The 15,630-nt window shown below is 40.2% G+C and overlaps 2 protein-coding genes across 2 annotated transcripts in view; both read right to left on the reverse strand.

The window, feature by feature from the left end:
* vars1 (valyl-tRNA synthetase 1) overlaps positions 1-15,630 on the reverse strand; it is a 223,102-nt gene that overhangs the window by 166,232 nt on the left and 41,240 nt on the right. The window lies entirely within an intron of this gene.
* The window catches only part of mdc1 (mediator of DNA damage checkpoint 1), a 36,287-nt gene that overhangs the window by 9,434 nt on the left and 11,223 nt on the right, over positions 1-15,630 (reverse strand). The window contains exons 6-8 of the mRNA XM_061914822.1: positions 10,059-10,121; positions 1,127-8,748; positions 125-250 (exon numbers count right to left, since the gene is read on the reverse strand). Coding sequence (XP_061770806.1) covers positions 125-250; positions 1,127-8,748; positions 10,059-10,121 — 7,811 coding nt within the window. The remainder of the gene's footprint in view (positions 1-124; positions 251-1,126; positions 8,749-10,058; positions 10,122-15,630) is intronic.

Consider the following 15,630-nt stretch of genomic DNA (forward strand, 5'->3'; position numbering starts at 1 on the left):
TATAACTACAAAACATTGTTGCTATGCAGAATGTCTGCATTTGACCTCCTTTAGATATAATGCAAGTGGGATTTTTAGCCTCCAGTGTAGAGCAGGAAGAATGACGTCAGCATCGTACACATACCTTATAAAACTGTTCGACAGATTGTGGTTGACAACTCGTTGATGGGGAGGCGTCGCCATAAATTCCAGGAGATGCTCCCACAAAAGCTTTTCTCTTCCGGCTTTTGCTCCCGATTGGAGTCTGAGGCTGAAAAAAGATGGAGGATCAACATGTAGCTTTCAACACATGAATGTTGCACTTAATTTATGAGTGCATCAGCAGCGCTGTTAGTGGTGAGTTAGGGTATCGAGGGGAAGAAAAGCGCATTAGTTAAAAAGGCTGACTCATACGGGAGGCCAACACACTACTAGCTCAGACCACAGCTGCAAAAGCGTTCTACCTCAAACTTTTGTACTTAATAGTCTAATGTTTGATGACTAACCAAGATAGGTTCACTTACAAAAGAGAATGAGAGCTGCATCATTAATTATGCCTTCATAAAAACAGTGAAAACATTTGATGTTGTTCCACTCCAATCCTGTGGATAGCAGTATTTAGAACTTTATTATTCAAGAATTTATAATAAGTGCTAGTGGGTCGAAGTTAAAATATATTTTTTAACCCGCACCTTTTGCCAGTTCTCCATACACAATATAATACTAAGACGCATTTTTAAATAGTGTGGTAATTTTATGTATTACAGTACCTGATAGACAATGTTATACACAGCTCAGTATGATGCACTGCACTTATAAACTACAAAAAAAACGTGGCCCAATTGCACAGCCTAATAAAGCCGACATTTTTTTTTACAGTGTCGCAGTTCTGCATGAACACCGTACCTGTGTATGGAGTGCACACAGATGTCCATCCGCAGGCAATGTGCTACCTTTTTTGGGTTCTCTATAAAGCCCACAGGGGGAACAGACCGGCAAGATGCTGCAATTTTGCATAGTTGATGTATGAAAGAGGCTAATGTTACCTAATACCTCTTTAATAATCTTAATAAAAACTGAAAAGTATTTAAATAAAGTCATAATTTTTGATACAGCTCTTTTATTGGATCAGTTATGATGATGTTACCTCTGTAACTTCAACAGCAGAACTGACAGATGCCACACTTCCATCCTCGCTGGCCGTGTCTAAGGGATTTGGTCTTGCAACCGTGCCTCTTCTCTTAGCCCGAACTGGAGCTAGAGTGTCGTCTTTGGCTTCTCCTGCCTCCAGCTCTCTTTTCCTTCCTTTTCCTTTGTCTTCTTTTACCTCTTTGTGATCATTGCCTAGGGAATCTACTGAAGCCTCAACAGCTTCACTTTTTACTTTTCGGCGCCTGAATGTTCTTTTAGGGAGAGGAGAGCCTTCACCAGCAGACTGGTCCTCCTGATTTGACTGCTCTGCAGTTGTAGGCTCGTTGACGCCGGCTCGCCTGCGCCTTCGAGTGGCAAAGGCTGGTTTTACATCTGGCATCTCACAATCATTTTCACTGGGTGTAACAGCTGCTTTCCAACCACTCCTACTTCTTGTTGTAGGCCTAGGCGAAGGGTTTGGACTAAAGACAGGCTGGAACCAACTGGGTCCTGATTCCGTTTTGCCCCCTCTTCCACGCTTGCGGCCTCGTCTTCCTCTACTCCGAGAGCCGAGACTGCTGCAGGACATCTCAGAAGCAAGAGAATTGGAAGAACTGGACCTTGAAACACCAACAATGTCCTGCTCTGGTGGTTCTCTATTACCAGAAGCCACTGTCTGTCGTCTACTGGTAGTTGCCTTAGCAGGACCATTGAAACGATTCACCCTTCTACCTCTCCCCTGACTCTCCTGTGTGCTCAATGCGGACACCTCGGAGTTGATAGAGTTGGAGGAGTTGGAACGTGATCTGGTCCTCATTGCCGGGCAATCCTCAAGTTCCAGCTCAGCTGCAGCGCCGATGGTTCTTCTGGTTGCTCTTCGGCCTCTCCGTGGTACTTTGGGTTTTTCTTCCTCATTCTGTGTCTGTCTTTCTGTGGCGTATATCTCCAGGTCTGTCCTCTCCTTCTTGATTATTTCTTGTTCTTTTGTCGCTTGCAACCGTTCTTCCTTTTCCCTCTCTGCAATTTCCTTTTGTCGTCTCTCCTTTGCTTCTTTCTCCCTTTTTTCAGTTTCATGTCTCTCTTCTTTGTTACTCTTGCTTTCCAATCTTTCTAGTTGAATGCTCTGATTTTCATTATCATTCCGTTGTTGGTCCTTAGTGTGCTGCATCATGGCTTCTTTCTCACTTGCCCTGCCAGGGCTGGATTTCACAGACTTTTGTCTAGCTTTTTTGCTCCTTGTCTGTCTTTTTTGTGTCTCTTCCTCCTCTTCACATTCTTTTGTTGTTCTTGAGCATCCAACAATGCTGCTGCTAGTTCCAACTTCATTCAAGGTTTCCTTTTGAAGCGATGGACCTGGTTCGTTTTTGGTTGATTGACTTTGAGAACCCACGAGGGACTGTGTCTCATCTTCAAATTGCAGCGGTTTGACTTTATTTCTTCGTTGGCCCGGGATAAAGATCTCGCTGTCTGCTTCTTCATCTTCACATGTGTCCATGGGCTGACTAATAGCAGAAGAGACTTCGAACTCTTCTTTCTCTTGACTTGGACGTAAAACATCCCCAAGAGCAGATATCTCCAGTGTCTCAGGCTCCTTTTCTTGAGTTTTTCTTGGAGCTATTGATGGTTCATCTTCACAACTCCTTAGGTCTTTATCTCCATCTTCTGACTGACCTTTTGGATTTGAAATGTCTGATACTTCAACAGTGCTGTTAAGAGACCGTGTCTCCTGCAGCAAATTTTCTTTTCTAATACAGTCAACATGACTAACCTCATTTTCACTTGCAGCCATAATCTGGGTTGTAGCTACATTCAAACTAAAGGGTTGCGTCTCTTTCAGAAGTTGGATTTTTATTTTAGATAAGGTAGGAATAGGGTCATTGTCAACAATCCCTTTGGTTTGACTTGTAGCTGTGGGCTGGGTCTCAGCTGCAAGAAAGTCACAACTAATCAAGGATTGGGTCTCTTCAAGCTTCAGCGGTCCGGCTTTTCTTTTCCTATGTGGAACTAGAATTGAGTCATCATCATCGCTTTCCTCATCTTTACTCAAAACCACGGGCTGTTCAACAGCCACAGTCACAGACTGCATTACTACAACCGAATCGTTATAAGCTGAAATAGGTTTTGTCTCTTTTGGAAGATGTACTGACACTGGAAAAACAATCTCACTGTCACTCTCGTCAGTATGACTCACAGCTATGGGCTTGGTATTGGTTACAGAAAAGTCACAACCAATCAAGGGTTGAGACTCTTTTTCTAAATGCTGCGACATTGTTTTTTTTTTATTTTGTGAGTACATAATTGGGTCCTCATCATCAGTTTCATCAGGATCACTTGAAGCCATTGGCTGGATTGCACATGTAATCATATGCTTTTCTTCCACAGCCAAACTTTTAGAAGTTGTATTAGGTTGTGTCTCTTTTTGAAGTTGGACCTTCCTTTTATTTGAAGCAGGAACGGGGTCCTTTTCGTCACTTTCCTCAGTGTGATATGTAGCTGTGGGCTGGGTCTCAGCCACAAGGATGTCGCAACCGATCAAGGGTTGTGTCTCTTCTTCTAGGTGCAGTGGTCTGGCTTTTATTTTATTATGTGAAACTGGAATTGAGTCTTTATGATCACCTTCCTCATTTTCACTCAAAGCCATTAGTTGTGTTGCAGCTACAGTCATAGGTTGCACTTCAACAGCCGAATCGGTAGAAGTTGTGATGGGGTTTGTCTCTTTTTGAAGATGTACTAAGACTGGAATAAGATTCTCGTTATCACTCTCATCAGTATGACTTGCGATGCGCTGGGTCTCAACTACCGGAAAGTTGCAACCAATCAAGGATTTGGTGTTTTCTTCAAAATGAAGCTGTTTTTCCTTTCTTTTATTAAGGGGGACTGCCATCGACTCGTTGTCGCTTTCATCAGAATCACTTGTAGCCATCGGCTGGGTTGAAGCTGTAGTCATATGTTGTACTTCCACAGACAAACTTTTAAAAGTTGTATTAAGTTGTGTCTCTTTCTGAAGTTGTACTTTTCTTTGATCTAAAGCAGGAATGGGGTCCTCGTCATCACTTTCATCAGTGTGACATGTAGTTATCGGCTGGGTTTCGGCTACAGGAAAGTCGCAACCGATCAAGGGTAGTATCTCTTCTTCTAGATGCAGCGGTCTGGCTTTTGTTTTATCATTTGAAACTAAATGTGAGTCTTTGTCATCCCCTTCCTCATTTTCACTCAATTCCATAGGCTGTGTTGCAGCTATAGTCATAGGCTGCACTTCAACAGCCGAATTGTCTGAAGTTGTGATAGGTTTCATCTCTTTTTGAAGATGTACTAAGACAGGAATACGATTCTCGCTATCACTCTCATCAGTATGACTTACAGCCAAGGTCTCGACTATAGGAAAGTTGCAACCAATCAAGGTTTGAGTGTCTTCTTCCAGCTGAAGCGTTTTTTCTTTTCTTTTATTAAGCGAGACTGCCATTGACTCGTCGTCGCTTTCATCAGAATCACTTGTAGCCATAGGTTGGGTTGCAGATATAGTCATATGTTGTACTTCCACAGACAAACTTTTAAAAGTTGTATTAGGTTGTATCTCTTTTTGCAGTTGTACTTTTATTTTATCTACAGCAGGAATGGGGTCCTCGTCATCACTTCCGTGAGTGCGACATGTAGCTATCACCTGGGTTTCGGCTACAGTAAAGTCGCAACCGATCAAGGGTTGTTTCTCTTTTTCGAGGTGCAGCGGTCCGGCTTTTGTTTTATAATGTGAAACTGGAATTGAGTGTTCATCATCGCTTTCCTCATTTTCACTCAAAGCCATTAGTTGTGTTGCAGCTACAGTCATAGGTTGCACTTCAACAGCCGAATCGTTAGAAGTTGTGATGGGTTTCATCTCTTTTTGAAGATGTACTAAGACTGGAATAAGATTCTCGCTATCACTCTCATCAGTATGACTTACAGCAGAGGTCTCGACTACAGGAATGTTGCAACCGATCAAGGGTTGAGTCTCTTCTTCCAGCTGAAGCGGCTTTTCTTTTGTTTTATTAAGCAAGACTGCCATCGACTTGTCATCACTTTCCTCCAAATCACTTGTAGGCATCGGCTGGATTGTAGATATGGTCACATGTTGTACTTCTTCAGCCAAACTTTTAGAAGTTGTGCCGGGTTGTGTCTCTTTCTGAAGTTGTACTTTTCCTTTATTTAAAGCAGGAATTGGGTCCTCATCTAAACTTTCCTCAGTGTGACATGTAGCTATGGGCTGGGTCTCAGCTACAGGAAAGTCGCAGCCAATAAAGGGTTGTGTCTCCTCTTCTAGAAGAAGAGGTCTGTTTAATCTTTTACTAAGTGAAACTGGAATTAAGTCTTCGTCAACACTTTCCTCATTATCACTCAAAGCCATAGGCTGTGTTGCAGCTACAGTCATAGGCTGCACTTCAACAGCCAAATCGTTAGAAGTTGTGAAGGGTTTCATTTCTTTTTGAAGGCGTACTAAGACTGGGGTAAGATTCTTGTTATCACTCTCATCTGTATGACGTGCATCTATGGGCTGTGACTTGACTAGAGGAATGTGGCAACCAATGAAATGTTTAGTCTCTTCTTCAAGCTGAAGCGGCTTTGCTTTTCTTTTATTAAGCGAGACTGCCATCGACTCGTCATCGCTTTCATCAGAATCACTTGTAGCCATCGGCTGGGTTGCAGATGTAGTCATATGTTGTACTTCCACTGACAAACTTTTAAAAGTTGTATTAAGTTGTGTCTCTTTCTGAAGTTGTACTTTTCTTTGATCTAAAGCAGGAATGGGGTCCTCGTCATCACTTTCCTCAGTGTAACATGTTGCTATGAGCTGGGTCTTGGCTACAGGAACGTCGCAACCAATCAAGGGTTGTGTCTCTTTTTCCAGCTTCAGCGGTCTGGCTTTTGTTTTAGTAGGTGAAACTGGAATTGAGTTTTCATCATCACTTTCCCCATTTTCACTCAAAGTCATGGGCTGTGTTGCTGCTTCAGTAATAGGCTGCATTTCAACAGCCAAATTGTCTAATGTTGTAATGGGTTTTGTATCTTTTTGAAGATGTACTAAGATTGGAATAATATTGTCGTTATCACTCTCATCAGTATGACTTGCAGCTGTGGGCTGGGTCTGGGCAAGAGAAATGTCGCGACCAATCAAGGGTTTAGTCTCTTCTTCAAGCTGAACCGGCTTTACTTTTCTTTCATTAGGTAAGACTGTAATTGACTCATCTTTGCTTTCCTCAGAATCACTTGTAGCCATAGGTTGGGTTGCAGATATTGACACTTGCTGTACTTCCACATCCAAACTTTTAGAAGTTGTAATAGGTTGTGTCTCCTTTGGAAGTTTTACTTCCTTTTCATTTAAAGCAGGGTTGGGGTCCTCGTCATCATTTTCCCCAGTCTGACATGTAGGCATGGGCTGGGTCTCGGCTATAGGTAAGCTGCAACTAATTAAGGGTTGAGTATTTTCTTCTATATGCAGCAGTCTATTTTTTAGTTCATTATGTGAAAGTGAAATTAAGTCTTCGACATCACTTTCTTCATTTTCACTTAAAGCAATAGGCTGTGTTGCAGCTACAGTCATAGCCTGCACTTCAACAGCCGACTTGTTTGAAGTTGTAGTGGGGTTTGCATCTTTTTGAAGATGTACTAAGACTGGATTATGGTTCTCGTTATCACGCTCATCAGTAGGACTTGTACCCATGGGCTGGTTCCCGTCTACAGAAAAGTCGCAAGCAATCAAGGGTTGACTCTCGTCTTCTATGTGAAGCGGTCTGGCTTTTCTTTTGATATGTAAAACTGGAATTGAGTCTTCGTCATCGCTTTCCTCATTTTCACTGAATGCCATAGGCGTTGTTGAAGACACAGTCATAGAATGAACTTCACCAGCCAAATCGTTAGATGTTATTATGGGTTTTGTTTCTTTCTGAAGATGTACTAAGACTGGATTATGGTTCTGGTTATCACTCTCATCAGTAGGACTTGTACCTATGGGCTGGGTCCCGGCTACAGAAAAGTCGCAAGCAATCAAGGGTTGAGTCTCGTCTTCTAGGTGCAGCGGTCTGGCTTTTCTTTTGATATGTAAAACTGGAATTGAGTCTTCGTCATCGCTTTCCTCATTTTCACTGAATGCCATAGGCGTTGTTGAAGATACAGTCATAGAATAAACTTCACCAGCCAAATCATTAGATGTCATAATGGGTTTTGTCTCTTTTTGAAGATGTATTAAGACTGGAAAACGGTTCTCATTATCACTCTCATCAGTATGACTTGCAGCTATTGGCTGGGTCTCAGCTCCAGGAAAGTCGCCACCAATCAGGAGTTGAGTTTCTTCAAGCTGCAGTGGCTTTTCTTTTTTTTTATTACACAATACTGCGATTGACTCGTCATCATCATTGGTTTTATTATGATCACTTGTAGCCATAGGCTGGATCGCAGCTTCAGTCATAGACTGCACTTCAACAGCCAAATCACTAGATGTCGCAATAGGTTGTGTCTCCTTTTGAAGTCGTACTTTCCCTTTATGTAAAGACGGAATGAGGTCCTCGTCATCGCTTTCCACAGTGTCACATGTAGTTATGGGCTGTGGCTCAGCTACGGGAAAATCACAACTCATCAAAGGCTGGGTCTCTTCAAGTGGCCTTGCTTTTCTTTTTTGATGTAAAATAGGAATTGAGTCCTCGCTATCGCCTTCATCATCATCACTTGTAGCTATCGGCTGCTTATCAACCGCGATAGTTGTAATGGATTGCGTCTCATTTTGAAGCTGTACCAATCCAGGAATTGGGCCCTCACCATCACTCTCCTTGGTTACACTTGTAGGTGTGGACTGAGTCTGAGCTGTGCCAATAGACTGGGTGTTACCTACAGAAAAGTCACCACTAATCAAGGGTTGAGTCTCTTTTTCAAGCTGCTGAGGCATTGCTTTATTTTTCAGTAAAACTGGAATTGAGTAAAACTCAATTGTACACACCGGTTGGTTTTCAGGCATGGATCCAGTTTCATTGCATGTTTCGCCGGCCTCCTCCTCGTGTTCCTCGCTTAAGTCTGCTTCCATCGATATCTGGCCTTGAGTTTGCAACAATGTGAAATTGTTTGAAGATGGTTCTGCCATTAAAGCAGGTAGAGCTTGAGCCAAAACAAGGTTAGCAGAAAAGGAAGTCCCATCCAAAGGTTGGGTTTCTTCATCCAAGTCATCTTCAGACTCATTGTAAGGCTCAGAAATATATGCCTGAGTTTCTTGTAAAGCCAGCTCAACCTGCCGCACTGGACTCTTGGCAGGCTCCGCATAAGCTTGGGTGTCCTCGATGTTTAAATCATCCCTGTGGTGGTATGGAGTTCCATACTCTTGTGTAGCCTCAACACTCACAGGGACAAAAGCCTCCGTGTTTTCCATGGCCAGAGCATGGGCATGACTTTGCAGGTGGCTGCTGTCCGACAAACCCAGCTGGAAAGACGGCCCTGCACTATGCACTTCTTCTGTCTCCTCGCTGGAGGATACAGGTTCTGATGGTGGGCTGGTGTCACTGTTGTCACAGTGAACCTGCACTCGGGTCTGAAGGTTAAAGGGCTGCGTCTCAGCCACGATAACATCCTCATGCTCAAGATCGTCTGAGCATGAAGAAAACGCTGTACGTCTTATAGCACCTACAAAAAGGAAACATTTTTGGTATTGATACATGTAAATAGGGAACTTATAATGATATGTTTCCACCATGTGGTACATTTCAGTTTGATACAAAACGCGGCTTTTGTTTTCAATGTAGATGTTTTTTTTTTAATAGTAGCCCCTTAAACCATGCCTTTAAAAGCTGGTATTTTTTAAGGCTTTTTGCCATACAATATAAACAGGACTAACATGAAACAAAGGGTTGGAAGTTGACTTGGGTTTGGAGGCATACTCCGCCTATAAACGCAGACATTTTCATGCTGCTGCAGACAAAACGTCCCAACATGAAACAAAGGGACAAAGTCGCCCTGGTAAATTCTGAGGTACAATAGCCTCTTTTACACTATGTACAAAAGTCAGCATTTTAATGTTTTATTCCCCAATGTTGAAGTTCTGTATAAACGTCACCAAACAACAGGACAAAGTCAATCCACGATTTTCAGGTTTCTGAGGCACTAAGAGCATTGTAACAGGCAAAGCAGCACCTGAGTAAAAGGAAATGGCAGCAAGCCAACACCTGAGACTCCATTCTCCCGCCATGTTGTGTTAAAACGGTTAGTGGACTAGTATTTTGAGTGAAACACTAGACCAGGGGTCTGCAAGCCAGGGCTGTTGAGCCACACTCATCTGCCTCCTTGTTGTGGCTCCCTCAGTATTTTGTGTTTGTTTTTTTTTAAAAAGAGTTATTTAATTTCTGACTGCCTGTGAGGCCCTCAATGCGCACAGGCAGAATCCTGAGGCGGAAGGAAGGCAAGTAAAAGAGACTGGAAGTTCAGTTCAGCTTCTCGAGTGGGCAAACCTTTGGGTAAGCCAACCATGAATACTTGCCAAAAAATAAAAAAAAAGGAAAAACAGTTTTACTTTACATGGACAGATTGCTTTTCCTGTAAAACAAAACATAAAAAAACTTTCAAAAGATTCTAAGCTGTGTTACGTTTTGCAGGGGCAAAATATCTCCTGATAGTAAAGCTTGCAGAGCCCTGAAGTAGACGCTGTCAGACCTCTTACCGTCTGATTACAGAATGTTGTGTCGCTGTTTGAAAGCACTCACAGTAACTTGTACGAAGTGGAAAACGTTTACAGTAAGATGCTTAAATTATTTTGTAATTAATTCCACTGTACCACAAAAATAGGCGGACATTTTCATAGCTCCCAAGGGACAAGCAACCTACTGATTAAATATGGGTGGTACCATTTATGTCTAATATATTACGACCTTTTACAGATGAAGAATAAAACCACTTGGTGGAAACAAGGCTTCCATAAAAAGATGACAACAGTAACTTACATTTAAATGGACCCTGAGAAGGAGTAAGGAAGGCTTGGGTCTCCATTTCCTCCACGTCATTTTCTAAAAACATACAAAAGTGCAAATATTATAAAAATAGTCAGAATGTACATTGGTATATTAGTCTTTGTGAGCCCCACTTTTCAGCCAAAAATTTACTAAACTTCACCAAGATGTTTTTTTAGAAAGTAGTCAGTTTCAAGTGCCCATATAAACAATCTCACATTTTGGTGAATAAATCTCTATGCTTTTTTTTTTACTGAGTGCGACTGCAATATAAGGCACCTTGGAGTCAAAGAACTTAAGAAACACTATTGATTTCCAGAAAAATCTTGTGAAAAAGTACAAAGGTGACTTTCAGCTGGCTCACACTCTGTACAACGCCATCTTCACCAAAAAGAACCTTCAATAAAAGTAAATGTGATATTACCCATCTCTCGTCATTTACCAGTATATGTTTTGCTTTTTGTTTGCATCTAAAACGAAGATCCGATCCAAAATTGATACTAGATATTGGTTTACTATTAGCAAAAAACAAACATCGGCTGATATTGGTTTGCATTAAACTCTCCGATATAAGTTCTGATTGATACAAGCAGTCCTGGAGTACGTTTACTTGTAATAAACTTCATATCCTCCAATGAGCATACAAGGTTGGTCTTTTCTTGTATTTTAGTGAAGTCATTTACAAAAGCTAAACATGGTAAACTACTAGAGCAGGGGTGTCAAACATACGGCCCGCGGGCCGGATCAAGCCCGTGAACTGGTTTTATCCGGCCCGCGTGATGAGTTTGCCAAGTATAAAAATAAGCAGTTTTTTTTTTTTTCGAACGAAACAAAACTGCTGTTCTAAATGTGTCCCCTGGATGTCACAATAGCAATTCTGTTAGGCAAGCAAACGGTTTATACAGGGGCCAAGCAAGAGGTATGCAGTAAAGGGGGACTGTGGCTGCTCCTGCTCGACCATGAAATTTAAAACCTGCCGTTTTATGTCTTCTGCTTCGAACACATCGTCATTTGGCACCCTCGTTGCCCCAAAATGTCTCTGTCAAACATGAAAAAAGTGAATTTAACCCCTTTGATTAGTTTTTATCTCAGTTTCCTACGGTTTGTTGAGTTAGCTCTGGATTTATATGTGGACATGACAAAGGATGATACCTAGAAGAGTTGACATGTTGTGTTGTTGTTCAATCCCAGAAAGACTGTGAATTAAAGTTTAATCCTGGCTTTGTAGATACACTGAGACGATGTCTAAACTCATTGTGTTTTTGAAGCCCCACCAATTTCCTCAGAATTTTCAACAAATTTGAGGTGTTTTGTCCAGAAGATTATTTCTGATTTGTACGTTTTCAGAATGTGCTTGTTCTATTTTTGGCCAAAGAAAACAACCTGAAGTTTTCTTTATTTTTAAGTTATCTAGCCATGACTTTACCATTTCGGCCCACTTGGGAATAGAGTTTCCTCCATGTGGCCCCTGAGCTAAAATGAGTTTGACACCCCTGTACTAGAGGCTACTGGGCGCTAGCGGCTACTGTACACAACAGCACACAAGCTGGTAAAGATATGTAAAAACTGTCCCTAGTTGAACAATATTGCAGTCTAAAACAAATGTGTCAACATAAACAAGTATAAAATAATTATAGTTGCATATTACCTACAGATACAGTCTCCAAAACAGAAGCTGTTGAGAAAGTATCCAGTAACAAACGTGTCCGCATCATTTGACTTACTACGTCATGCCCTTAAACTAGATCCTCTCAAATAATGGGGCGGGCCCCTGTGGGCAATGACAGGTGGGCACGTGTGACCATGGGGATCATGCTTTATTAGAATCATACTTCAAAACCAGCTTCAAAAGCTGTGCCTTACAAAACATGCTCATTGTAGGAGAATAATCCTGACTTCCTCATTTGGATTAAAAAAAAATCTGCACAAATGGTCTTTATTCATTATATTGTAGGTTAAAGTCTTTTATATTTTGTTCTCCAGAAGTAATTTTGCTTTATTATTTATCATTATTATTTACTGAATGTATTCAATTTTATTTTGCAGTCTCAAATGTTTTAAGTCAGTCAAAATGTTCAATTTAAAATTACAATTTTTTTTTATTCCACAAAATTGATGTTCTTTAAATGTTTTCTGTTAAAGACAAAAAAAAATGTTAATAAAGTTACTCATTTTTGTAAGTTGATTCATATTTATTTCTTTTTCGTTTTCTCCATTGTAACAATGCCAATTATAAAATTATATTATTTATAGTCGCGGCAGAGAGTGGAGGGGTGCGAAATGTTTTATTCTTCCTTGGGGGCGTAACAGAAATGAACTGAGACGCACTGCCTTTAAAGGGGGCATATGAGGATTTTTTTTATTACAAAACCCGAAACCAGAGAAGTTGGCACATTGTGTAATTCGTAAACAAAAACAGAATACAATGATTTGCTAATCCCCTTCAATTTATATTCAACTGAATATACTGCAAAGACAAGATATTTAATGTATAAATAATCATTACCGTATAATTTAATGGCAGCAACACATTGCAAAAAAGTTGTCACAGGGGCATTTTTACCACTGTGTTACATGGCCTTTCCTTTTAACAACACTTAGTAAATGTTTGAGAACTGAGGAGACCAATTTTTGAAGCTTTTCAGGGGAATTATTTCCCATTCTTGCTTGATGCACAGATTAAGTTGCTGGAACAGTCTGGGCCCTCCCTTATCGTATTTTATGATTCATAATGCACCACACATTTTCAATGGAGACAGGAATGGACCACAGGTAGGCCAGTCCAGTACTCGCACTCTTTTACTATGAAGCCACGCTGTTGTAACACTTGGCTTGGCTGTATGTACCTTTTAGCATTAATGGTGCCTTCACACATGTGTAAGTTACCCATGCCTTGGGCACTAATACACCCCCATAATATCACACATGCTGGCTTTTAGATCACTTTTCCACTTTGCATCAGTCTATCTTTGATGAGCTTGGAGCCAGTGAAGCCGGCGGTGTTTCTGGTTGTTGTTGATGCTGTTGATGGCTTTCGCTTTGCATAGTAGTTTTAACTTGCACTTACAGATGTAGTGACAAACTGTAGTTACTGACAGTGGTTTTCTCAAGTGTTCCTGAGCCCGTGTGGTGATATCCTTTCCACACTGATGTTGCTTTTTGATGTAGTACAGCCTAAGGCAGTGGTTCTCAAATGGGGGTACGCGTACCCCTGGGGGTACTTGAAGGTATGCCAAGGGGTACGTGAGATTTTTTAAAAATATTCTCAAAATAGCAACAATACAAAAATCTTTTATAAATATATTTATTGAATAATAACAAAATATGAATGTAAGTTCATAAACTGTGAGAAGAAATGCAACAATGCAATATTCAGTGTTGACAGCTAGATTTTTTGTGGATATGTTCCATAAATATTGATGTTAAAGATTTCTTTTTTTGTGAAGAAATGTTTAGAATGAAGTTGATGAATCCAGATGGATCTCTATTACAATCCCCAAAGAGGGCACTTTAAGTTGATGATTACTTCTATGTGTAGAAATCTTTATTTATAATTGAATCACTTGTTTATTTTTCAACAAGTTTTTAGTTATTTTTATATCTTTTTTTCCCAAATAGTTCAAGAAAGACCACTACAAATGAGCAATATTTTGCACTGTTATACAATTTAATAAATCAGAAACTGATGACATAGTGCTGTATTTTACTTCTTTATCCCTTTTTTTCAACCAAAAATGATTTGCTCTGATTAGGGGGTACTTGAATTAAAAAGATGTTCACAGGGGGTACATCACTGAAAAAAGGTTGAGAACCACTGGCCTAAGGGATCAAAGGTCCATAATATCATCGCTTGCGTGCTGTGATTTCTTCAGATTCTCTGAACCTTTTGATGACATTACGGACCATAGATAGTGAAACAGCTCGTTGAGAAATGTTGTTCTTAAACTGTTGGACAATTTGCTCAGGCATTTGTTCACAAAGTGGTGACACTCGCCCCATCATTGTTTGTGAATGACTGAGCATTTCATGGAAGCTGCTTTTATACCTAATCACGACACCCACCTGTTCCCAATTAGCCTGTTCACCTGTAGGATGTACCAAATAGGTGTTTGATGAGCATTCCTCAACTTTCTCAGTCTTTTATGCCATGTGTGCCAGCTTTGTGTAAACATGTTGCAGGCATCAAATTCTAAATGAGCTAATATTTCCAAAAAAATAAGTTTTCTTCTCTTTGCAGTCTATTCAATTGAATATAAGTTGAAAAGGATTTGCAAATCATTGTATTTTGTTTTTATTTATGATTTAATTTACACAACGTGCCAACTTCACTGGTTTTGGTTTTGTACATTTAAAACACTTTCTTGTGATGCTGGTTCGTTGGTCCAAATTTTGCAAAGATTATGTTTTACAGACCATCTTCAAGCTGCTTTCTGACTGTCTCATCACAATGTGCCATTTTGTGGGCAATCTTATTTCCATACCTCCACTTCAAATGCATATTATATTTCATATCGAGTCCACTGACAGACATAAGTTCAAACTACAAGCTACTTTGTATTAGAAATAATAACAGCAGAGGATGTATGTGCATGTATGAGCAGGTCTGCCTCACAACAAGAGGACAGAGAAAAAGAATGCACTTGACCATGTCGAATGACTTTGGCGGACCCGCGCAAAGATTTTCGGATAAAACTTTACCATATGTAGATATATCTGATGAAAAAAAGCCACAAATGGGGCAAATTGCAAATGGCTTGTTTGGAGGAAGTATTAGGGAGGTTGTTTTATAAATATCTCTGTCATGCCTCTATGGTTTGATTTCACATTTTTAGGACTTGTGCAAAACCCAAATACACCAAAACAGGTACCAATAGGTTAGAAAAGTAGGTTTTGCATAATAGGTCCCCTTTAAAATAATGTTCTATTCAATTTTACAAAATAATTAAAGTATGTACTTTTACGCCATAAGGTTATGCTTTCGTACCTACACCATTGTTCTCTTTGGCCAATCTCACTTGATCGAACTTTCACATTGCACACTACGAAATAATAAAAATATGTACCATGATTCCTGATAATATCATATCGGAATAATATCCGTAACAGCCAACAATCAAGGTCCCAATATCGGTATGAAATCGGAAATAGAAAAAGTTGTATCAGGACACCCCAATGTAAAAGTGTTCTTATTCACTATAGTAACGTGTTTTGTGTTAATATCTGAGGGAGTCTGGAGCGAGTTAATTGGATTTACATAATTTTTGATGGGAAAAATTGCTTCTGTTTGCATATGAGTCAGTAGTTTTATCCTGACCTTTGGAAATAGATTACAAATCAAACCAGTGTACTTTTTTCTTTTTTTTAAAGGGGCTTATTATTGGTGGTGTATAACTGCACTTGAGACTTGTTGATAACTTGTCGCATATATCTTTTAGTCAAAATATTAAAATATTTTCTTTGTATGCTGCAGTAAACCACAATAATAAACACATTGTTCATGGTGGCATTAGGCGAGTATTGTTATCTTTTTTTTTAAAAATAGAACAGCTGTATTGAATGTCACCAG

Source organism: Nerophis ophidion, linkage group LG11, assembly GCF_033978795.1.
Source record: "Nerophis ophidion isolate RoL-2023_Sa linkage group LG11, RoL_Noph_v1.0, whole genome shotgun sequence".
NCBI classification, from domain to species: Eukaryota; Metazoa; Chordata; class Actinopteri; order Syngnathiformes; family Syngnathidae; genus Nerophis; species Nerophis ophidion.